The sequence below is a fragment of the Eschrichtius robustus genome, chromosome 2, assembly GCF_028021215.1.
Source record: "Eschrichtius robustus isolate mEscRob2 chromosome 2, mEscRob2.pri, whole genome shotgun sequence".
Taxonomy (NCBI): Eukaryota; Metazoa; Chordata; class Mammalia; order Artiodactyla; family Eschrichtiidae; genus Eschrichtius; species Eschrichtius robustus.
This window is the reverse complement of record NC_090825.1, coordinates 159,068,909-159,091,703: the sequence shown is the minus strand read 5'-3', so window position 1 is coordinate 159,091,703 and position 22,795 is coordinate 159,068,909. Positions and strand designations below refer to the sequence as shown.

General features: G+C 56.5%; 3 protein-coding genes across 14 annotated transcripts in view; all 3 read left to right on the top strand.

Moving 5' to 3' along the window:
* FAM193B (family with sequence similarity 193 member B) overlaps positions 1–5,558 on the top strand; it is a 31,285-nt gene extending 25,727 nt beyond the window's left edge. For all 11 annotated transcript variants that reach the window (XM_068536458.1, XM_068536456.1, XM_068536457.1 and 8 more), the window contains 4 exons: positions 1,153–2,176; positions 2,326–2,401; positions 3,259–3,356; positions 5,181–5,558. In XM_068536458.1, coding sequence (XP_068392559.1) covers positions 1,153–2,176; positions 2,326–2,401; positions 3,259–3,355 — 1,197 coding nt within the window. In that variant the 3' untranslated portion in view covers position 3,356; positions 5,181–5,558. The remainder of the gene's footprint in view (positions 1–1,152; positions 2,177–2,325; positions 2,402–3,258; positions 3,357–5,180) is intronic.
* Positions 5,559–8,023: 2,465 nt separating this feature from the next.
* On the top strand, positions 8,024–13,371 carry DDX41 (DEAD-box helicase 41). The gene is made up of 17 exons (XM_068536466.1): positions 8,024–8,106; positions 8,195–8,305; positions 8,583–8,742; positions 8,823–8,897; positions 9,026–9,086; positions 9,212–9,348; positions 9,778–9,850; positions 9,953–10,106; positions 10,184–10,320; positions 11,156–11,318; positions 11,480–11,611; positions 11,888–11,959; positions 12,064–12,160; positions 12,300–12,449; positions 12,534–12,605; positions 12,722–12,832; positions 13,012–13,371. Exons 1-17 carry the CDS (start codon positions 8,080–8,082, stop codon positions 13,146–13,148), a joined length of 1,869 nt encoding a protein of 622 aa, XP_068392567.1. The 5' UTR covers positions 8,024–8,079; the 3' UTR covers positions 13,149–13,371.
* Positions 13,372–13,736: 365 nt separating this feature from the next.
* On the top strand, positions 13,737–19,778 carry DOK3 (docking protein 3). 2 transcript variants are annotated; one of them, XM_068534658.1, is made up of 6 exons: positions 13,737–13,922; positions 15,358–15,456; positions 16,412–16,717; positions 18,394–18,493; positions 18,604–18,776; positions 18,875–19,778. In XM_068534658.1, the coding sequence occupies exons 2-6, from the start codon at positions 15,385–15,387 to the stop codon at positions 19,571–19,573; spliced, it is 1,350 nt and encodes a 449-aa protein (XP_068390759.1). In that variant the 5' UTR covers positions 13,737–13,922; positions 15,358–15,384; the 3' UTR covers positions 19,574–19,778. The 2 variants fall into 2 exon arrangements, with proteins under 2 accessions (XP_068390759.1, XP_068390758.1); XM_068534657.1 differs by lacking the exon at positions 13,737–13,922 and having other exon boundaries at positions 14,870–15,456.
* The last annotated feature ends 3,017 nt before the right edge of the window (positions 19,779–22,795 follow it).

Here is a 22,795-nt window from a genome sequence, read left to right as displayed (position 1 = left end):
TCCTAGTCAGCTGTGGAGCTAGTATTTCAAAAAGATGAGAGAATAAATAAATGTATGCCCACTGGGGCACAGGGTCACCCTCTTTAAGTTGACATTGAGGTGGTCGCAAGACCTCTTTTCTCGCTTTACTCATCCTGTTTCTCCCTCTCCATTCCCAAATCAGCTGGAAATAGGTGAAATGGTGAAATCATCTGGCCCCCTAGCACACCACTACCGCCTTGTTCCTGTTGGCTTTTGACAACTGTCTCCCATCTCCCTCTAAAGGCCTCCTTAACCTGCTGGTGCCTTGAGGTTAGGCAGAGGGGTGGGCTGACTCAGAGCCCACAGACTTGTTTTCATTCTCCAGATCTGACTCTGTCAATGCTGAGTGGCAGGGTCCAGCCTTCCTCGGCCTCCTGGTCCTCACCTGGGCAAAGGGGCTGCTTTTACATCTTGCTGTGGGGGCCCCATGTGGCTGTGTCTTGTATGCCACTGGGCATGCTTTAGGCATGGCCTTGATTGCCTGAGGCCAACTAAGCACCGAGTGGCCTTCCTATGGGAACTTGGCCCTCTCCAATAGCCTCCCTTATGGGGCATCAGGAGGGCACACACATTCCCAGCCACCCAGAGCAGTCTGATCTACCATGGCAGTCTCACAGCCCCACATCTTCCTTCTTGAAAGACCTACCTGATGTCATGGCTTTTTTTCCCCTACCACCTGCAGAATTGGAGAGAATGCCTCTGTAGCAGCCATCTTCCTTAATGCACCCCCACGTTGGTCTTCACTCCAGAATTATTGTCCCCATTTTGCAGATGAGTCCACTGAGACTCAGCAAGTGAATGAATTGCTTAAGCTTATGCCTGGGAGGCAGACCCTATCCCTTTTGAGTCCTAGCTGCCTTAGCCTTTTTAGGCCCTAGAACTGATACTGGGGCCCTGGATGAACAAGATGTAAAAACCCTACCCTCTGTGGGTATAACTGCCTCCATCCCCAGGACATGTACCTATCTGATTGCATTTCATCCTCATTACTGCAGGGTGAGCAGGCCAGGATTGCCAGGCCCTGCCTCTAGCCAGTTAGTGGCAAAACTGGGCCAGAGGCAGACGTGTCAGGTGTCGCATTGTGCCTGGCAGCTGCCAAGGCCCTGCGGAAACTGCCTCTTGTATTGGCAGGAAAAGGAGAAGGCCCAGTTGGCAGCAGAAGCTCTAAAGCAGGCAAATCGTAGTGTTTCTGGAAGCCGGGAGCTGAGGCCTGCCAGGGAGAGGCTCTTGGAGTGGCCCGATCGGGAGCTGGATCGGGTCAACAGCTTTCTGAGCAGCCGTCTACAGGAGATCAAGAACACTGTCAAGGACTCCATCCGCGCCAGCTTCAGTGTGTGTGAGCTCAGCATGAACAGCAATGGCTTCACTAAAGAGGGGGCTGCTGAGCCAGAGCCTCAGAGTCTAGCCCCCTCAAACCTCAATGGCTCCTCAGAGCAACGGCCTGACATTAACCTTGACCTGTCCCCTTTGACTTTGGGCTCCCCTCAGAACCATATGTTACACGCTCCAGGCGAGCCAGCCCCACCATGGGCAGAAATGAGAAGTCTCCACCCACCATGGACAGAGGTGAGGGGCCCCCCTCCTGGTATCATCCCTGAGAACGGGCTAGTGAGGAGACTCAACACCGTGCCCAACCTGTCCCGGGTGATCTGGGTCAAGACACCCAAGCCAGGTAACCCTAGCTCTGAGGAGCTAAGTGTAAAGGAGGTCCCTGGTTGCAAGCAGGAGCTGCCTGAGCCTGTGGCCTCAGGTGGCAAGCCACGGAAGGGCAAGAGACAGGGTAGTCAGGCCAAGAAGAGCAAGGTGAGCCCAGCTCCCCAGTCCCCAGCCTACCTTGAGACTCCCAGTGCCAAGGGCCAGACCCCCAGCCCCAAGCAGCCAAGCAAGGCCCCAGAGCCTCCCAGAGTGGACAGCTGTGCCGAGGCTGGAGAAGGGAGCCAGGGAACCCAACCAGGACCAGGCTGGGCTAGCAGCCCCAAAGCTGACAAGGAGAAGGGCAGCTCCTGGCAAAACTGGCCAGGTGAAGCCAAGGCACGGCCTCTGGAGCAGGAGTCTATGCAGCCCCCAGGCCCAGCAAGGCCACAGAGCTTGCCACAGGGCAAGGCCCGCAGCCGCCGGAGCCGCAACAAGCAGGAGAAGTCAGCCTCCTCCTTGGGTGAGTGCACCAGGAACTGAGTGGCTGACCCCCCACCCAGCCAGGCCATGGGGTGGAGGGCAGTCCTCACATGTGAGCAGCATTGCCCCAAAAGCATGACCCAGACACCTGGCGGTGAGCACTGAGCCCTCCTGGCTGTGTCTTCCTAGACGATGTGTTCCTGCCCAAGGACATGGATGGGGTGGAGATGGATGAGACTGACCGGGAGGTGGAGTATTTCAAGAGGTAGGTGTGAGGCTGCCTGCTCTCCCACTCACGGTGGACTCCAGGGCCCCCCCCCCCCCCCAACACACACACACACTCAAGCCTCTCAGAAAGGCCTCACCCTTAGCCATGTGCCCTTGGAGGGAGAGCTTGTCCAGCACTTCCAGGCCCTCTCCCACCAGCCTATCTGCTGGGACACAGGTAGCCAGGATGATTTGGCAGGACAGGTCATCTGGGAAGGTGCAAGGGACAGGGAGCAGGAGGCATGTCAGGCCCCAAGAACAAGGGCTTTCTCCAGTTTTATTCACCTGCACTTCCTCTGCTCTGCCTGGGATGAGTTTTGGGGGCAAAGGCAAATCAAACACAGTCCATCTAGGTGGGGAGAGAGAGCCATAAACATACAATCCAGTGATAAGTGCTGTCCGAGGAGTAAGGGCATGGGGCTAGGGCCTAGGAATGGCCAAGCTGAAGGGTGGGGTGGCCAGGGCAGCCCTCCCAAAAAAGGCGGTAACCAGGCTGAAACCTGAGGAATAGGAATGAGTGGGCCAAGTAAAACGAAAAGAGCTTGAGGGCAGAAGAAACACATCATCCTTGAAGGAACAGAAGGCATCTCAGTATAGCTAGAGTAAAATACAGGGTGAGGAGGGAGGCTGTATCCTAAGGCAGTGTCACTCTCTTTACACATTGTCCCCTGGGCCTGTGGGCATCTCATCCAGGAAGCCCCATACTGCTAGACCCCAACACCTGGGAGCCAGAGGGGTTGTGCAGAGCTGACCTGGTTTCTTTAGTGACCATGATACACAGGTCTAGAAGAGGGTCCAGTGGGGAGAGGAGGGAACCTCTGATTGTGCTTCTCTGGCATCTCCCGAACCTAACAGGTTCTGTTTGGATTCTGCAAAGCAAACGCGTCAGAAAGTTGCCGTGAACTGGACCAACTTCAGCCTCAAGAAAACCACTCCCAGCACAGCCCAGTGAGGTATAGAGACCCCCCTCAAGTGTTGCATGCACCCCCTCATCCCATGCTGTGCCACCTTTTGTGCCCCTGCTAGGCCATTTCATGCTCTGGGGCACAGAGAGTTGGTCTAGGTGCTCGTCCGGCCACATCTCTTCTCCTGAGAGCTCTCCTGCTTGTGTTCCTGAACGGCCCTTCCAGCCCTGCCATCTCCTGGGGTGTCACTGCCAGGCCTCTACTTCCCTCACCAGCTGCCTCCCAAAGTGTCCAGGAGGCCATGGGCCTCAGAGAGCTGCTCCCACGCCTGACATTATCAGCCTGAGGGTTGAATCTCATTTGCCTGGCCTGGCTTCTTCATGCAGGCTACCAAGGTGCTTCCCAGTTGAAGCCATGTGAAAAGGACCCAGCCCCAAGGGACAGGGCAGCCACGCTAGACCAAGGCCTTGGAGGTCATTTAGGCATAGAGGAATAGGTGGGCCCTCTTCCCCAAACAGGACAGATTCCATGAGGAAATTGGTAGTGAAACTGCCTCCTGGAAGAAGAGCCTGGCCCACAGCTGGGCTCTGGCCTCCTCTCCCAGTCACCTGCAAGGGTCCTTTTGTCTGAAACATTGACATATCAGATGATGTTCCAGGCTGAAAACTGAGAAGGCAGTGGTGGGCTGGGAACCAAGGGCAAAAGAGATGGCTGGCTGGCAGGCCTTGATCCTGGACTTGGGGCTTAATGGCTGTGCAGTGCCATGGTTCACCCTAAGATGCGTCCCTGGGGTCAGGCCTTTTCTGGCTGGCAACCACACAGCTGCCTTCAAGGCAACAGGAAGCTGGGGCAAGTGGGCCGAGCTCAGGGACCCCCCAGGAGGATGCCCTCACCTGTCCTCTTCCTCCTCTTTCCAGTGCCAGGGAAACAGACTTCCTGGACCCTGGGCTGAGTCCCCGAGTCCCCTTTTGGGTCAGGATCCCCCCACCCTTGACACTGACCTCAGCTTCCCAGGGGCAGCCTTCAGGGCTGGGCTCCCTGTGGCACCTTTGTACTACCCCAGAGTCAGGACTGTCCTCAGACTCACCTCATCCCCTCTGCTCTGTGGGCCTGGGCATCCTGATCCTTTGCCAGATTGATACATCCATGCCCCCAGGAGCTTCTGCTAGGGCTGGGTTGCCCTCCTGCCTTTCTTCAGCACCTCCACAAGGACCAGGAGCTACAAGGACTCCAGGCATCTTCATCTGTTGCCCTTCATGAGAGAAAACGGGTCACACCTCCTCCCACAGCCCAATGCCCCTGTCATCTAGGAAACCTCATCCAGCCATAATCTTCTCCCACTCCCTCTTGGCTGATCTCTTTCTCAAGACAGGGGATGCTCCCCTCCAGTGAATGCTCTCCTCTGACCTTCTCCACCCTCCTCATAGCGTGATTGTGAGCCCCAGGTGCGTAAGAAAGCAGTGCTGGCACAGACTCGGGACCCAGCCCAGGCCATGTACCTGGAGCCTGAGGCAGGAGTTTGAGTGCATAGGTGGCCTCTTCACTGTCAACAGGAGCGCAATGCCAGAGGTTGGGCTCTTATTCCACTCTAGCCTACAGCAGAGCGTTGTGGGCTCGAGTGTTGTCCACATTCCTTGAGATTTAGGATGATGTTCACTGGGGCCGGGGCTCTGTCCCCCCGATTGTGACTTAACCTTCATCCCCTGCTGGAGGTGATCGAGAAAGTCTGTTCAATGTTTTCAGCCCAGGGGACAAAAATAGTAGGCAGCTGTTCCTGCCTCCATGGGCACCTGTGGAGACTCAGAGCCAGCATGGGGAGGCTAGGGTGGGGGCCATTGCTCACCATGTGGCCATGCTCTTCTGTTTTCTCAGCCCCTGCCAGATCAAGCTTCTTCAGGGTGTCCTGAGACCCTGACCGCCAGCTGAAGGTCTACACCTTTTTCCTTCACATCGCCACCCACCTGCCCAAGACCCTCCCTGCCATCCTGGACCAACCAAAAGCTGAATAGATGCCGTGTGTGCTGGGGCCCCTCAGGACCTCCGCAGAACCGCTTCCTGGTGCTACGCAGCCTCCACACTCAGAGCCCAGGGGCTGGGCTGGCCTTTGGGCTTGGGGGCTGATGGTACTGCTGGCCCAACACTGCTTTCTTTGTGTTTGGTTTTTTGTTTTTGTTTTACTTGTTTTTTCAATTCCTTTTGATACTGTGAAGATCTTTCCTGCCGAAAGATAAAGCAACATTTGGACACAGAGTTGGTATGTTGGTGGTTCCCTTGTCTGGGTGGGGAGTGAGGGTGAAGGATGTACTCAGAAGCATTGGAGTCCTTCTTAGTCATTAACCTTCTTGAGCATGTGCTACCTGTCAACAGGTTGGCATCGTTTCTGCATAATTCTCGAAGCAGTGCTAAGTGGGACTGTTATTCCATTTTACAGATGCGGAAATTAAAGCTCAGACAAGAAGGTGACTCTACTGAGTTCCGTTTGGCCAACTAGGATTAGAGCATAGGCCTGTATGCCAGCAGCATCTGTGCCATTTCCTCCCGTTGGGAGGACTCTGGTATGGAAACCCTGAGCAACCCCTTCCCCACACTGTCTCAGTTTCCCTCCCTCCAAGATGGGTGAGTTGGAGGGGTGCGACTTGATCTCTGTGCAGCTGATGTGAGAAGGTATCAGGGGAAGGCTTGAGGCCTTTGAACTGTGCATCTATAGCCTGGACGATTGGAGTTGTCAGGGGAAGTTGATGGTAAATGGAGTTTTTATAAATTGGAGTTGACTTTACAACGGGAATGGACGTGTAGCCTAAGTACTTGAGAGTTAGGAGAGTAATGAACTATCTCATCCCCCCCTCCCCACCATGGATCTGGTTTGTGAATTCAGATTTTAATATAATAGTTCGCTAGAAATGCCTCACACACACTTTTGTCCCGAATCCTCACCTCCAATGTCATTTTCCTACCATAACCAGCTCTTAGCTTGAGCTCAATGTGCGGAGCGACAGTGGCAGTGGCCACACAGTCACTAAGAGCCCTTTGTGGAGTGTTGGGAGCAGGATCGGAAACCACTCCCTCCTTCCTCCCAGGTTGAACACCCCCACACACACACACTGGGTTGGCAGTACAAGCTTCCTCTTCCAAAGAGGTGAAACAGCATTGACCATAGGCTCACAATTCCTGGTCCCTTGGCCAATCCCCAAGGAAGTGTGGACACTTCTGTGAAACTTTTCTCTGTATATTTATTACCTGTGCTCCTCTCTCCCTTCAGCTCTTACACTAGGCTCCTGCCCTACAATTGAATTGTCACAACTATCTAAAATTCTGCTTCATCATTTCAAAGTTGCAGGTCTGATCAAGCAGCCGCTTTACCTACAGAGAAAGACTTTTGAGAATGGCATTGAGGGTCCTCTAAGCCCGGCCCCTGCCTCTGGTACACTCTCTCCACACCTGATGACCTCAGTCTCCAGCTAGGCCTGGCACCCTCGGGGCTTCTGACTTTTGCTCACTTGTTTCCCTCTTCCCAGTTAACACTTTGTTCATGAATTCCACCTTAACTTTCACATCCCTTTCTTTCAACTGAGAAGCCACTTTTACTGTGAAAATCAAGTTTGCCCTGGATTTATGCTAATTCCAAAAGTGGTACCTTTTGTGTCTTAGAGGAGATTTCTTAATCTCAAGACCAGTTATCTATGTTTGTCTCCTCACCTAATCTGAAAGGTCCTCACAAGCCAGGTTTGTGTCTTGTTCATCTTTTACCTGCTTCGACACTACGCACAATGCCCAGCACATACTCATATTTAATATAGGAAGGAAGAAAACAGCACTGACCCGTCACTCCTCTTTAAAAGTTCCCAGTGAAGTTGAAATCACCCTGACAGTCTCGGCCCTGCATGCTTCTGGGTCTACCTTAAAGCCTTAGCTCTGACTACCCAACCCCACACGGGCCACGTGATCACTTTGTTCCCTGGGAACTTGCACATGGCCAGAACTTCACTCCTGCTAGACCCTCTATCAGGAAGCCTCTCCCTTTCTTGCACTCCCAGCTCTGAGATTCCACACTTCCCTGTTACTTCAGATCCAGGTCTCCTCGAAGCCTTCTCTGGTTCCCCAGTCACTCTCTGAGCTCTATTACAGCATTTACATTAATAATCGTTTACACACATATACAGGCCCTCAGTTAAAACCCACCGTCATCATTATTTTATCCCTCACCACTCTGAACATAGGTGTCTCACACAGATGAGAACACCAGTCAGCGGCAGCGTGTGTTGAGTCACTTTTTCTGCAAGCCCCGCCCTGCCCTCCTTGGCCCGCGCCGGTTAATGGGGGCGGGATAGAGAGCGGGGCGGGATCCCAGCTGGCTGGGTCCCACAGCTCCCCGGCCACAAGAGGGCGCAGTGTCCGCCGGCGGGGGCGTGCCGGGTGACGTCACGCCCTGGGCGAGGCTGGGGACCCAGCACACCGCCGTCTTCGGGATCAGCGGTCCCCACGACTCAACCCGACTCGGTTTGCGCCTTCAGCGCGTGCTCCAAATCCTCCAGCGTCCCACAATGCCTTGCCTGACGCTTTCGCCCTCAGCCCTGGCAACAGCTGCGTAGCCGCCCACAGGGGGCGGAGACGCCACGCCGCAAGACAGGGGCACAGGAGAAAGTTTGTCCCTCTGCGCGATCCGGCACTTAGAGGTCGTTGCTAGGCGCCGACGTCCGCCCCTTCACATCTGATTGGATCTCATCATAGGTGAGGCGGGGTTTTATCGTGGTGCGCATGCGTGCAGCAAAGGATGGAGGACTCGGAACCCGAGCGGAAGGTGGGAACGCGGCGGGGGTCTGCGCGGGTGGCGAGAGATTGTGAAGGGGGGGGGCGGGGGTCTGGGTCTGACTCGTGTGTATATGCAGCGGGCTCGCACCGACGAGGCGACTGCCACAGGAAGCCGCTCCGAGGCAGAGGATGAGGACGACGAAGACTACGTGCCGTACGTGCCGTTGCGACAGCGCCGGCAACTGCTGGTGAGGGCCCCGGGTCGAGGGAGGAATGAGGGCAGGAGATGGGGGTTTGGCGGTGGGATGGGGAGTGGCCCCTGGTCTAAGGAGTGAGGTGTCAGTACACGGGAGCGTGGTCCCCAGGCAAACGAGGAACTGGCGACTTGATCTGAGGGGTGGGGCAGCTGTGCGCCTCGGGGCACAAGGACCCTCTCCCAAAAGCCAGGATCCTGACGCAGGCGCCTGGGCCCGATGCCCCACTGTGCGTTGGGCTCGGCTCTGAGGGGCGCTGGTGGAACCTCAGCTCCAGAAGCTGCTGCAGCGAAGGCGCAAGGGAGCTGCGGAAGAGGAGCAGCAGGACAGCGGCAGCGAGCCCCGGGGAGATGAGGACGACATCCCGTTGGGCCCTCAGTCCAACGTCAGCCTCTTGGATCAGCACCAGCACCTCAAAGAGAAGGCTGAAGGTGGGCTGGGTAGCAGGCGGGAGGCTCAGCTTGGTGCACTGCTTCGGTTTCTCTCTGACACCTTCTGCTTGTTTGGTCAGCCCGCAAGGAGTCTGCCAAAGAGAAGCAGCTGAAGGAAGAGGAGAAGATCCTGGAGAGTGTGGCTGAGGGTCGAGGTATGGCTGTAGCTAGGGCAGAGAGGAGGGGGACTGAGCCTCCTCCTCCAGTCCTAGGCATGTTATATTTCAAAGGGCCTGGCCTCTGGGAAGCAGAAGCCAGCCCTGAGCCACATCTGTTTCCTCAGCCTTGATGTCAGTGAAGGAGATGGCTAAGGGAATCACGTATGACGATCCAATCAAAACTAGGTATGTCTTTCCGGTCTGGAAAGTCAGTCACTCTTACTTCAGACGATATATGGTGGAGACTGGAGGGAACACCCCAAAGCCAGCTGTGCCCAGGGGCTCTCTTGACTCTTGCCACCCACCCACAGTTGGACACCACCCCGTTACGTCCTGAGCATGTCTGAAGAGCGGCATGAGCGTGTACGGAAGAAGTACCACATCTTGGTGGAAGGAGATGGTATCCCGCCGCCCATCAAGAGCTTCAAGGAAATGAAATTTCCTGCAGGTGCCTGGGAGCTGGGAGCAACACCACATTTTGATAGGGAAACATCTGTGAGGTTGCAGCCTAGCCCCCACCAAGCCCAGCAGCTGAAGCATTGGGTCTAGTCAGTGGGGATGAGGGATTTGAGAAGGAGAGATGTGTCTTTATGCTCCTTTTTCAGTTGTTGCAACTGTTCATATTTACCAACTTCTGCCATTAGGGAGCTTTGGTGAGCAAGTGATGACGGCCTTAAACAGACCTGGGTGTGAATCCTGTCTCTGCTTAACCTAGAGGCCTTGGACAAGTCTGTGTGTTTGTTTCTCTTTCTTTTTTTTACTGGGTTTTAGTTTCATCATTTGTAACCTGAAGGACATAGTGCCAATTTTATAGGCTTTGGGGGCCTGTTGAAGTACCTATGAGACACAAGGATGATGCCAGTGTTGTTTTCTGTAGCCATCCTGAGAGGCCTGAAGAAGAAGGGCATCCACCACCCAACACCCATTCAGATCCAGGGAATTCCCACCATGTGAGTGTGAACATGGCGGCCCTGGGGAGGAGTGGTTGCTAGATGAGAAGCAGTCCCTGTATTCCGCTGAACCTGACCCTCAGGCCTCTCTTCTCTCACCAGTTTATCTGGCCGTGACATGATAGGCATAGCCTTCACGGGTTCAGGCAAGACACTGGTGTTCACTTTGCCTGTCATCATGTTCTGCCTGGAGCAAGAGAAGAGGTTACCTTTCTCTAAGCGTGAAGGGCCCTATGGACTCATTATCTGCCCCTCGGTAAGATAGGTTGGCCTGGAGGGCAGGGCACAGATGGGGCCACCTTCTGGTGCCAACCACTGCCCCTGTACCTGCAGCGGGAGCTGGCCCGGCAGACCCACGGCATCCTGGAGTATTACTGCCGCCTGCTGCAGGAGGACAGCTCGCCACTCCTGCGCTGTGCTCTCTGCATCGGGGGCATGTCCGTCAAAGAGCAGATGGAGACCATCCGACAGTGAGTATAGGCACCCCCGCCCAAACTTCCCCAAAGCCCCCAGACAAGCTAAAGGACGCTTTGCTTTAGTCACTCGACAGATCCTTGCGGAGGCCTCCCGTGGGCCCAGCCCTCAATGAGCCCCCAGTCTAATGGGGAGGTTGGTTGGGGTGGGACAGAGGGATGTGGTGAGGTACTGTGGGAACACAGCAGATGGAATGGGGGCATCTGGGAGGTCAAGGAATCGGGGCATTCCAGGCAGAAGGCACAGAGGTGGGGGCCCCGGGGTGTCCAGGAAGGTCAGGGTTGTTCAGTGTGACCCATCGAGGAGGCTGAGGCTCTGGGGCATGGCTGGCCCTGTGCCCTTTCCACACAGTGCAGTTCCCAACAGACTTCACTAGATGTCCAGGGTTACAGACAGGCCAAACCCAGTTCCTGTTTCATAGGCATTGCTAGTCAGGGAGGATGCAGACATGGAAAAGATGAGTTCATTGTACCACGAAAGTGAGCCTTTGAGGCCTACAAAGGGAGCTGTGGGAGCACAGGCTGAGGCCTATCTGAGGATTCAGGACTGTCCTCCTGGGGGCAAGAGGAGTGACCTGGGGGAAGGGTGTGTGGGGCCGAGGTGACCACATGGCTGGGGTAGAGCAGTGGAACAGAGTGTCGTGGTCGAGAAGGTTGCAGCACTCTCCAGGAGAGCCTTGTGCTGTCCATAGAGCAAGGTGGTGGCAGTGACAAGGAGGGTCAGGTGAGGAGAGATAGGAAAGAGGCCGGAGGGCAGAACAAGGTGGAGTGCCGGCCTCTATGTAGGGCTTAGCAGGTGGCCCTGCCGTCAGTGTCCCTCCTTGGTCCCCAGTGGTGTGCACATGATGGTGGCCACCCCTGGGCGCCTCATGGATCTGCTGCAGAAGAAGATGGTCAGCCTGGATATCTGTCGTTACCTGGCCCTTGACGAGGCTGACCGCATGATCGACATGGGTTTCGAGGGTGACATCCGTACCATCTTCTCCTACTTCAAGGTGCCCTTCCCCACTTGGCCGGGACACTCCTGCCACCTTCCCCCTACACACCACATTCAACTCTGGAGGGCCCTAAGGCCCTGTGCTGCCCAGCCCCTGTCCCAGCCCCTCAGGCTCCCCAGCCCCCACGTGCCCTCAGCCCCAGCCCTCTTCTTCCTCAGGGCCAGCGACAGACCCTACTCTTTAGTGCCACCATGCCTAAGAAGATTCAGAACTTTGCCAAGAGTGCCCTGGTAAAGCCTGTCACGATCAATGTGGGGCGTGCTGGGGCTGCCAGCCTGGATGTCATCCAGGTGGGCAAGCACTCCTGATGGGCGGTCTCACCTGTGAGGGCTGGATCTGGTGAGGCTCCCTTAGCTGATCGGAGCCGGGTGGAGGGCCACCTTATGGGCACTAGGGGTTTCATTCACAGCCACGGCCCTTAGCAGGAAGCCTTCTCATGGTACCCAGCCCTTGGCAAGAGGCTCTCTGGTCACCTCCTAGCCGGGACTGGGGGCCCATCCTCTGTGGCAGGGCCATGGCTGGTGAGCCTGTTCTCAGGACCACCTAACCTGATCCTGTGGTGGCAGGAAGTGGAATATGTGAAGGAGGAAGCCAAGATGGTGTACCTGCTTGAGTGCCTGCAGAAGACACCGCCACCCGTGAGTGCTGCCAGCCAGGCTAGCCCAGGGGCTGCATGCTGGTGGAAGGTTGCGGGGGCACCCAGGAGTCAGCCCCTGTGACTGGAGTTGGCTTTCCTGGACAGGTGCTCATCTTTGCGGAGAAGAAAGCAGATGTGGACGCCATCCATGAGTACCTGCTCCTCAAGGGGGTCGAGGCTGTGGCCATCCATGGGGGCAAAGGTTAGGGTGGCACGTGCATAGGCATGGACCCTGCTGCCATAGCAGCTCCTCATCTTATCCCTTCCCCTACCTGGCCGGCCTGCCACTACTCCCCAGACTCCTGCTGTCACTCTAATAGCTCCTGCCTGACCCTTCCCAGACCAAGAGGAACGGACCAAGGCCATCGAGGCATTCCGGGAGGGCAAGAAGGATGTCCTAGTGGCCACAGACGTAGCCTCCAAGGGCTTGGACTTCCCTGCTATCCAGCACGTCATCAATTATGACATGCCTGAGGAGATCGAGAACTATGGTGGGCTGTTTGGGGGGCTGGAGTTGCGGCCTACGCCCCAGCGCCTGGGCAGTGGGCCAGATGCTCTGTTCCCTCTCTCTGCAGTGCACCGTATCGGCCGCACTGGGCGCTCAGGAAACACAGGCATTGCCACCACCTTCATCAACAAGGCCTGTGGTGAGTCTGCCACCAGGGCCACCTTTGGCTGTCCCCTGGGTCCTCCACCTATGACCAGCCAGGTCCTGGCTACAGGGCCCAGGGCTGGACCTGATGGTTCCCCGCTTCCCCCACAGACGAGTCAGTGCTGATGGATCTCAAAGCCCTGCTGCTGGAGGCCAAGCAGAAGGTTCCACCCGTGCTGCAAGTACTGCACTGTGGGGACGAGTCCATGCTGGACATTGGAGGTGACACGGGGTGGGAGACACTAGTCCAGTGGGGGTGTGACGGGAACACCACGGAACAAGTCCGTTCTGCCCCTCAGCGGTCTGGGGGTCTAATGGGGGCCCAGAGTCTGGGGCACAGAGCCTGGCCCCATCACCATGCTGACCCTCCTCCCCCATCCACCGCCACCCCATTCCCCCAGGAGAGCGTGGCTGTGCCTTCTGTGGGGGCCTGGGCCATCGGATCACCGACTGCCCCAAACTCGAGGCTATGCAGACGAAGCAGGTTAGCAACATCGGCCGCAAGGACTACCTGGCCCACAGCTCCATGGACTTCTGAGCTGGCTGTCATCCCTCTTTCTCTCCAAGGGGCCTCCGTCCCTGGAGCTCCAGCCACCTCCCACACACCCCTGCCCCGTGGGCAAGAAGCCAGCATCCTCGGCCCAGCTGGCCTGGGTTGGGCCAGGCTGGACCTGGGTGCCTGCTCCCTGTGCCCCCCAGAATTACTATTTTTGCTCCTCTTTACCCCAGCTGCCATTAAAACACCAGCCTTTTTGGTCTCAGTGTCTGTGTTTTGCCTCGTCTGCCCCGTGCTTCCTGGGCAGGCCTCACCCTCTGACCTCCAGAGCCCCTCTCAGGTAGGGCCTTGGCATCTCCCACCACTACTGCCACACCTGCTGGTACTCAGTTGTGGAAGGAGCTGCCCACCCGGGTTCCCCTCTGGGGGCTTAGGGTATTTCCTCTAGTCTACCTGGATTTATGACTCAGAGAAGGACCACACTGATGGACCAAGGGGAAATGGTTGGTTGGGTCTGCTGGTCTTTCTGGTTGGCTGTTACAATCTCCAGCCCTGCCCCAGCCTCCCTCTTCCTGTCACTGTGTAAAGGTCCTGGGGCTTCTCCTAAGGCCCTTTAGGAGGAGACTTCCTGCCTCAGGCCCCTTGCCCACACAGGCTCCCAGTAGGCAACCCTGTGCTCTGTTTGCCAAGGGGGAAGCAGATGCCACAGGACTGCCACTCACGCCACAAGCACCCACTGACCCAGCTCTGTGCCCAGGTATCTGCTGGGCTCAGGACACAAATGAGCCAGGCAGATGCCCTCTGAGAAGTTCACAGGTGAGTGGGACAGACAGATCAGCCATAAATAAATGTGGGCGGCGGTCACAGGACTGCTGGCAAATGGGCCAGGATTTCAACATCTTGCAAGGGGTAGACAGAAAAAGCACTGGTGATAGCTCCTCTGTCCAGGCACTTCACGTGCAAGGCCACGTGCTTATCCCAGCAGGACAGCAGTTGCTCAAGCCATGTTTGTCGCTTGGTGTGTGGCCTAGGGCAAGTTACTTAATGTTTCTGAGCCTTGATTTCCTCATCGCTGAAATGGCAATGAGAATGCAAAGGACATGGTGTCTGAGGCTGCCAGAGCTCAGGGCTGCTGGGGCCACAGTGGGCACAAAGCCAGGTGAATGAGGCCCTTGGAAAAGATTTCCTGCCCGAGAAGCTACACACCCCATATGTGACCCCCAAACAGTATTCAGCCTGTTTACACATTCCTTCCCAGAGGTGGCACTGAATAACTGAAATGAGGCTGTCCCCAGGATTCAGATTCATATGCAGAGCTCCCATACTGGCCTCCAGGAAGACAAGACCGAAACAGGACTCCAGCAAGAAGCAAAGCTTAAAAAGCCTGTGAGCTCTCCAGGGAACCCGCTGGGGGCGTGCCACCCACACTCACGTGGCTGGGGCCGTGCCATGAGGGCTGGGGCCTTTGTGCTCTCAAGACAGTGTGGGGTGGTCTGGGGAGGCCTCCCAGAGGAAGAAGGCCCAGAGCCCTGAGCAGCACGGTGAGAGGTGCCCTGAAGGGGCCAGGCTGGGGGAGGTGGAGGCCAGAATACCCAGCACCTTGAGTGCTGGGCCAAGGAGTCCAAGCTAGACCTCAGGGCACTGGGAGCCAGGAAGCGTTTAGGGAGGGGGGAGAGAGGTTGGTTTGGGGTTAGCAGAGAGGGCCCGGTGGGCCCAGGTGGGGACGTGGTTCAAAGGGGAGATGCCAAAGCTGGCAATGGGTAGGGGCTGTGAAGATGGAGAGGAGCAAGTGAATATTAGAACTATTTCCAGAATAAAGACAAGCAGACCAACCAGGACTCCAAGCGGGAAAGCAAGGAATTTGCCAGTCTGGCTAGAGAAAGGTCCTGGGGCAGGGACCAGGCTGTGGGAATGGCAGGCCCCAGGGTACACAACTGCCCCAGGATGGGGGAGGTGTCGGAGCTCCTGATTCGGGAGCCAGCCTGTGGTCAGAGGCTCACACCCAGCTGACCCGGGCAGGCACGGGTCATCTGCCCTCAGGTGGTCCAAGGCCGCTGCCTGGCACTAGTGGGTACCTTGGGCCAGCTGGAACCCCAAGGAAGAAATATGTGATGCCCTTCACCCCCATCCTACCCCCTTTTCCGAAGACAGGGCTCCCCTCCCCCAACCCTGCAGCTGCCTCTCTGGACAGAGGGAGGGGGAAGTGGCCAGAAGGGGAAGTGTGAGGAGTTCCCCTCTGGCCCGTCACCAGTCTCCTCAGGCCCTCGGAGCGGCGGCCATGGCCATGGAGCCTCTGGAGACACCCATCAAGGACGGCATCCTCTACCAGCAGCACATCAAGTTTGGCAAGGTGGGGACCCTGGCTGCCAGGCAGCTGCCTAGGACAGGTGGTGGGCCTCTGCCGCAGCCTTGGACAGCCCACCAGAACCTGGGAGAATGGGGGTAGGAGTCCAGGTGGGGAATCCAACCCAGGTGTGGGGAGGTGGAACAGAGCCCCATTCTCAGCCTGAGCGGGTTGGGCTGAGTGGGCCTTTTCGAGACCCTGCCTCATTTACAGATGGGAAGCCAAGAGTGGGGAGCCAAGAACCCTTGGGGCAGGGCAGAGCTGAGAGGCTGGTTAATCCAACAGTTTTCCATCCCATCTACTAGTGGCACTGTGGCCCCTCGAGAGGGCTGGAGGCTGAGCTGGAGGAGCCCCCAGAAGTGGAGCTCCATCCTGCAGAAGAGGGCTCAGCTCCTCCCAGCCCTGTCCTGGGGTAGCAGGCCCTGCACACCCACAGCTCAGCTGCAGCTGCTGCCCAGGCAGATAAACCGTCTGTTTCCTTTGCTCGACGCTATTTGCATGTTTCCTTCCTTGCCATCATGAGACTGAGGCCTCCCTCCCGCCCCAGCCCTTGTCCCGTGGCCCAGTTGACCTTTTCTTTACAGGGGGTGGGTGCACCAACAAAGCAGTAGTGTCAGGTGGTCTGCTCCGGCCACTAGATACTTTACAGACGTTGCCCAGTAGAAGCGCCAACCCCGTGTTCTCATAACCTTTTGAGAGACGAGGATCCTAGTGCTTATGGGGGGGAGGGTCACAGTTAGGAAAGCATGGGGTGGATTTGAAGCTAGGGCTGACTGACTCCAAGCACAGACGCTTCCTGCTGCCGGGCTGGCTCTGGCAAGGCATCCTCTGTGGCCTGAAGAGCTGCGAGGCAGAGGCCAGCCTGGGTGGCCAGGAGTGTTTGCTAAGTGGCTTGTGCTAGGCTGAGCTGCAGGGAGAACTGCCACCCGAGGGTCATCTCCCCCATCTTCATCTCCTGCAGAAGTCCTGGCGGAAGGTATGGGGTCTACTGTATGCAGGAGGCCCATCAGGCGTGGCACGGCTAGAGAGCTGGGAGGTCCGGGATGGTGGCCTGGGCCCAGCAGGTGACAGGTCCGTGGGGCCTGGCCGGCGAGGAGAGCGGCGGGTCATCCGCCTGGCTGACTGCGTGTCCGTGCTGCCGGCTGACGGCGAGAGCTGCCCGCGGGACACTGGTGCCTTCCTGCTCACCACCACGGAGAGAAGCCACCTGCTGGCCGCACAGCACCGCCAGTCTTGGATGGGCCCCATTTGCCAGCTGGCCTTCCCGGTGAGCACAGGGTGGGTGGGTAAGGCATCCAGGGGCCAGCCAGGGAGACCAGTTCACTCACACCTTGTTCATCTCCATGCTCATTCACATCTTATCACTCAGCAAGCACCTGCCAAGCACCTAGAAGCCTGGGAAACAGCCCAGAAGCCCACAGAACAAATCTCAGATGGCCATGCATGCTATGGAGAAAATGAGAGGCTGGGTGGGACCAGGAGTGAGTAGGGGGATGTTAGACAGGATGGTCCAGGAAGCCTTCTCAGGAGAGGAGAGTGCGCCTGAATCCTCGAGGACAAATAACCCACCAGGCAAAGATCTGAGGAAAGAGTGTCCTAAACACAGGTCTGAGGAGTCCCCTGAACTAATGGAACAGCATGGGCAAGGGCCCTGAGGCAGGGAAACGCTTGACGTTCAAGCAGCAGAAAGGTCAGTGTGGCTGGAAGGTAAGGAGTGAGAGGGGGCCCAGGAGGAGGCAACAGTGGAGAGTTCGGTGGGAGCCAGCTGAAACTGCGTTGGGCCACATGTGGAGTCTGGGATTTTATTCTGAGTGGGAGGAGAAGCCTTTGGGGAGTTGGACACAGAAGCTGAGAGTTTTAAAGCTTTACAGGGTCTGTGATGGACCAAAAGGAAATGAGTGGCGGTTCCTCAAAAACTAAACATAGAGTTAACATATGACCCAGCAATTCTCCTCCTAGGCGTATACCCAAGAGAACTGAAACAGGTGTTAAAACAAAACTTGTAAGAGAATCTTTAGAGCAGCATTGTTCACAATAGCCCAAAGATGCAAACAACGCAAATGTCCATTAACTGATGAATGGATAAACCAAATGCAGTCTATCCATACAACAGAACATTACTTGGCCATAAAAAGGAATGAAGCACTGATACATGCTACAACATGGATGGACCTTGAAAACATGCTAAGTCAGAGAAGCTGGACACTAAAGGCCACACGTTGTATGATTCCATTAATGTGAAATACAGAATAGACAAATCCATAGTGACAGAAAGCAGCTTAGGGGTTGCCAGGGAATGGGGAGAGGGGGAGAATGGGAAGTGGCAGTTAATGGGTACGGGGCTTCCATTTGGAGTGACGAAAAAGTTCTGAATCATATACTTTAAAATGGTTAAAATGGTAAATTTTATGTTGTGTATTTTACCACAATTCTTATAACTAAAAAAAGGAAATAAACAGGAGCAAGGAGACCAGTGGAAAGCCATTGCATTTGACCCTGGCCATGGTATCATGGGCCAAGGTGGTCATGATGGAGATGCTCAGGGTCAGAGCCCAAAGGACATGGTGGGAGATGGGGAAAGAGGCCAGAGATGGGAGGAACAAGTGGCCATTCACTCGTGGGTCCCACCCTTGCAGCTCCCACCCCTTTACTGCTCCAAGCTGTCAGGGACACACACAGGCCGGCCCAGTCGGTGGCCAACCTCAAGGGCAATGGAGGACAGCCTCGTTTGTGCCCTCTGCTTTACAGCACTCAGCACCCTCAAGGGGGAGCCAGTGGGGAAATAGGCTCAGAGGGGTGTCCAGGGTCTTGCAGTGTGTCAGGGGCAGAACTGGGACTGGCACTCAGGTCTCTGGGTGCCCTCGCTTGTCACGAACCCCAGAGGAATGATGTGGGAAGAGGAGTGGATGGGACACTAACCTCTGACCGTGTCCCATTCCCCAGGGCACAGGGGAGAGCTCCCAAGGATCAGGGGAGGCAGAGGCTCCCAAGAGAGGCCTGGTCCAGATGGAGGAGAACTCCATCTACTCCTCCTGGCAGGAAGGTGAGTCGGGGAGGTACAGGGGCAGCCTCAGCCCTAGCACAAACAAGGCTGGGATCTTTCCGGGACCCCCGGGGGCTGTGCTTGTGGCCCTCACGGCGCCGTGCCTGCAGTGGGCGAGTTTCCAGTGGTGGTACAGAGGACGGAGGCAGCCGCCCGCTGCCAGCTGAAGGGGCCCTACCTCCTGCTGCTGGGCCAGGACTCCATCCAGCTGAACGAGCCCGCCAGCCCCCAGGCGCTCTACACCTGGCCCTACCGCTTCCTGCGCAAGTTCGGCTCCGACAAGGTGAGGTGCTGGGCGGCCGCCCCACTGGTCCCGCAGGGAAGGGTAGCGGTTGGCGGGCGGCCCCTCAGCCGCTGACTCCCCGTGCCGCCCGTGCCCAGGGCGTGTTCTCCTTTGAAGCCGGCCGCCGCTGTGACTCGGGCGAGGGCCTCTTCGCCTTCATCAGCCCCCGCTCCCGCGACCTATGCGGGGCCGTAGCCGCCGCCATCGCCCGCCAGCGGGAGCGGCTCACGGAGCCGGCGGGGCCCCAGCCCTGCCCCCTGCCACGGGCCACCTCCCTGCCCTCGCTGGAGCCTCCGGGGGAGCTGCGGGAGGTGCCCCTGGGGCCCGAGGCGCCCGGCTCCTGGAGGGCGCGCGCGGCCGAGCCCGGGCCCCAGAGCCTGCCCGCTCTGCTGGGCCCCGTAGCCCCGGACGAGCCGGCGCCCGCGCTCTACGCGTCGGTGTGCAAGCGGGCCAGCCGGCCTCCGGACGCCGCCGAGCACCTGTACGAGAACCTGTGCGTGCTGGACTCCGGCCCCGCGCCCGACGCCGGCTGTCCGGAGCAGGAGGGCCCGGGCGGCCGCAGCCCCCTGGCCAGCCCCATCTACCACAACAGCCAGGACCTGGGCTGGCCCGGCGCGGCCCACGACAGCAGCCTGGAGGCCCAGTACCGGCGACTGCTGGAGCTGGAGCTGGCCGACAACGGCGACGAGGCCGGGGGCTCCGCCCGCGCCGGCGCCCACTTGGGCTTCAAGGCCAAGCTGGTGACGCTGCTGAGCCGCGAGCGCAGGAAGGGCCCGGCTCCCTGCGACAGGCCCTGACCGAGTATCGTGGTGGCCGGAGGACAGGAAGGCGCTCTCCCTGGGACAAGAGGGCGGGGGAACAATGGACATCTGCAGACACACCCCCACACTCACTCTAGCCTGGAGGGACAAGGCAGACAGCCTGGGGAGGACCCCTCAGGTGCCCTGCCGGCCCCCAGTGTATAGTGTACAGATTTGCTGGTAATAAAGCCTTTTAGTTCTCCTCTCCGTCCCACCTTGTGGCCCACAGTCCATACCTCCTCCCTACGGCTCCTTGCAGTGGCTTGCCCGGGTCCACACAGACCCTCAAACACAGGCATTGCAGCAAACACCAATGCCCTGTGCTGGGTTCCAGGGACACACGTGACCTGGACCTGACCTCTGCCACCAGTAGGCTCAAGTCTCCTGGAGCAGGAGGGTGAGATGCAGATAATTACGGCTCCACATGGTCCTGTTCAGCAGAAATAACTCCGACAGTAGGGCAGAGGGAGAAATAAGGCTTGCTGATGGGAGAGGTGCCCCCTGAATTGAGTGTGAAGGGCAGGCAGGGCTTCACCAGGCTGGCAGTGAGCCCTGGAGCTTTCCAGGATGAAGGTGGGCACGGTGGGTGCAGAGAGCAAGGGAAGACCATGGACCTGGAGGGCTCCAAGGGGCTGAGGGAGAGTTGGCCGCACATGAGAGGCCTCACCATCCTACAATGAGCTTGGTCTCATCCTCAGTAGAGGGACATAGTCAGCCAGGGAAGCAGTGTGGAGGCTGATTTTGAGGGACCAGAAAGCCTGGGCTGGGGAGGAGTGTGTGTGTGGGGGGAGACAGGAGGGTGGAAGGGAGTTCAAAGGTGCGCACACCCAAAACACTCCCCACTGAGACTCAAAAATGCGCAGACACTTCTGTGGAACCCCTGGCCTCAGTCTTCCTCAACTGTCAAGGATAAAGATCAAATTACATACCAAGCATACATTCATTTGAGTTTGATCAGGTGCCTACTCTGTGCCAGGCACTGAGGTCACAGCCATGTTCATTACAGCCACAGTCCTGTTCTCAAGGAGTCCTCATTCCAGAGGGAAATAAGGAGTCTCTTGAAGACTTTAGTGCCTGCCTTACTGTCCTCCCCTTATTGCTGTTCCTGTCACCAACGCTGGGCCACCACGCACACAAGGATCGTGCCCCCAAAGATCCGGCCTCCTGGCCCCTTTACCTCAACTCCACCTCAGCTGCTCACACCCTTGGTACATCCCATTTATGAGAGTGACACTCCACTGTCACTTCACAATGATGCAGTCTTTTTCTTCTTTTTAATAAATTTATTTATTTATTTTATTTTTGGCTGCGTTGGGTCTTCGTTGCTGCACACGCAGGCTTTCTCTAGTTGCAGCGAGCAGGCGCTACTCTTCGTTGCGGTACGCGGGCTTCTCATTGCGGTGACTTCTCTTGTAGCGGAGCACGGGCTCTAGGCACGTAGGCTTCAGTAGTTGTGGCACACGGCTCAGTAGTTGTGGCTCTAGGGCTCTAGAGCGCAGGCTCAGTAGTTGTGGTGCACGGGCTTAGTTGCTCCGCGGCATGTGGGATCTTCGCGGACCAGGGCTCGAACCTGTGTCCCCTGCATTGGCAGGCGGATTCTTAACCACTGCGCCACCAGGGAAGCCCATTTATATTCATTTTTAAATTGAAGTATAGCTGATTTACAATGTTTCAGATGTACAGCAAAGTGATTCAGTTACATGTATACATGTGTACATTCTTTTTCAAATTATTTTCCATTATAGGTTATTACAAGATATTGAATGTAGTTTCCTGTTTTATACAGTAGATTCTTGTTGTTTTGGCATACTTTTTTTTATTACAAATCTAAACCGTTTTGTTTCATGGCTATTTTTGTGAAGTTCCAACCAGACTGTGGAAGAGAAAGTCTTTGGAAACATCTAGGGAACTGGCCCTGGAGCTGCAGGTGTCCTGACCACCAGGGGGCACTGTGTCCTAGCCCAAGGCCTGTTTCTACCCAGAGGCTGCCTGTGCAGGGAGCTCTTAGTGGCACCATCTAGGTCTGAGCCATGCAGGGAGGGGCCCAAGGAATGGGATCCCAGGGCCCTCTCTGTTGGAGCACTGCCCGGAGCCCCAGGCTGCCACTTCTTCCTTTGCTCATTTGCTGTTTCACTCTCTCAGTCCTTCCTTCATCTGTTCATTCATATCCACTGTGTGCAGGCACTGGAGAGATGGTGAACAAGACAGACAAGCCCCTGCTCTCATAGGACTGACTTTCTAATGGGGACAGAGGGCAATGAAGAAACAAACACTTAATATAATGTCAAATGGTGGTAAGCGCTATAGGGAAAAATAAAGCAGGATAAGGGACTAGTGCATTATGCAGGTGAGGTGTCAGGGGGCTGCTGTTTTAGATAGGACAATCAAGGAAGGAGGAGGCAACATCTGAGCAGAGACCTGAACACAATGAGACAGGCTGTTGTTTAGATATCTGGGAGAAGGTGTTTCAGGCAGAAGGAGTCACAAGTGCAAAGGCCCTGAGGCAGGAATACATTTGCTGTGTTGGAGGATTAGTGGAGGCCAGAGTGGCTAGAGTGGAGTGAGCGAGGAGGAGAGTGATGGGGGGGTGGACCCAGTTTATCAGTGTCATGTATGTCTGAAAGACTTTAGTTTTAAGCACAATGCCAGCCCACTGGAATGCTAAAAGCTGAGGGTGATGTGGTGTGATTTCTGCTTTAAAAATACCACTTTGGGGACTTCCCTGGTGGTCCAGTGGTAAAGGATCCACCTTACAACGTAGGGGACGCGGGTTTGATCCCTGGTCAGGGAACTGGGATTCCACATGCCGCGGAGCAACTAGGCACGTGTGCCACAACTACTGAGCTCGCGCGCCTCAGCTAGAGAGCCTGTGTGCCACAAACTACAGAGCCCACATGCCCTGGAGCCTGCGCACCACAACTAGAGAGAAGCCCGTGCACTGCAACTAAAGACCCTGCATGCCTCAATGAAGATCCTGTGTGCCGCAACTAAGACCCGATGCAGCCAAAAATAAATAAAATAAATGAATAAAATAATAAATACATCTTTTAAGAAAAATAAAAATAAAAATACCACTTTGGCTGCTTCATGGAGAAGACTCTGGACTGGGTAAGGGTAGAAGCAGGGATCTCTATCAGGAGACTGTTAAGATGTCCAGGCATGAGACAAGTGTCAGGGACAACCATGGAAGCCAGGTGTGGAACAGATTCTGAAGGTGGA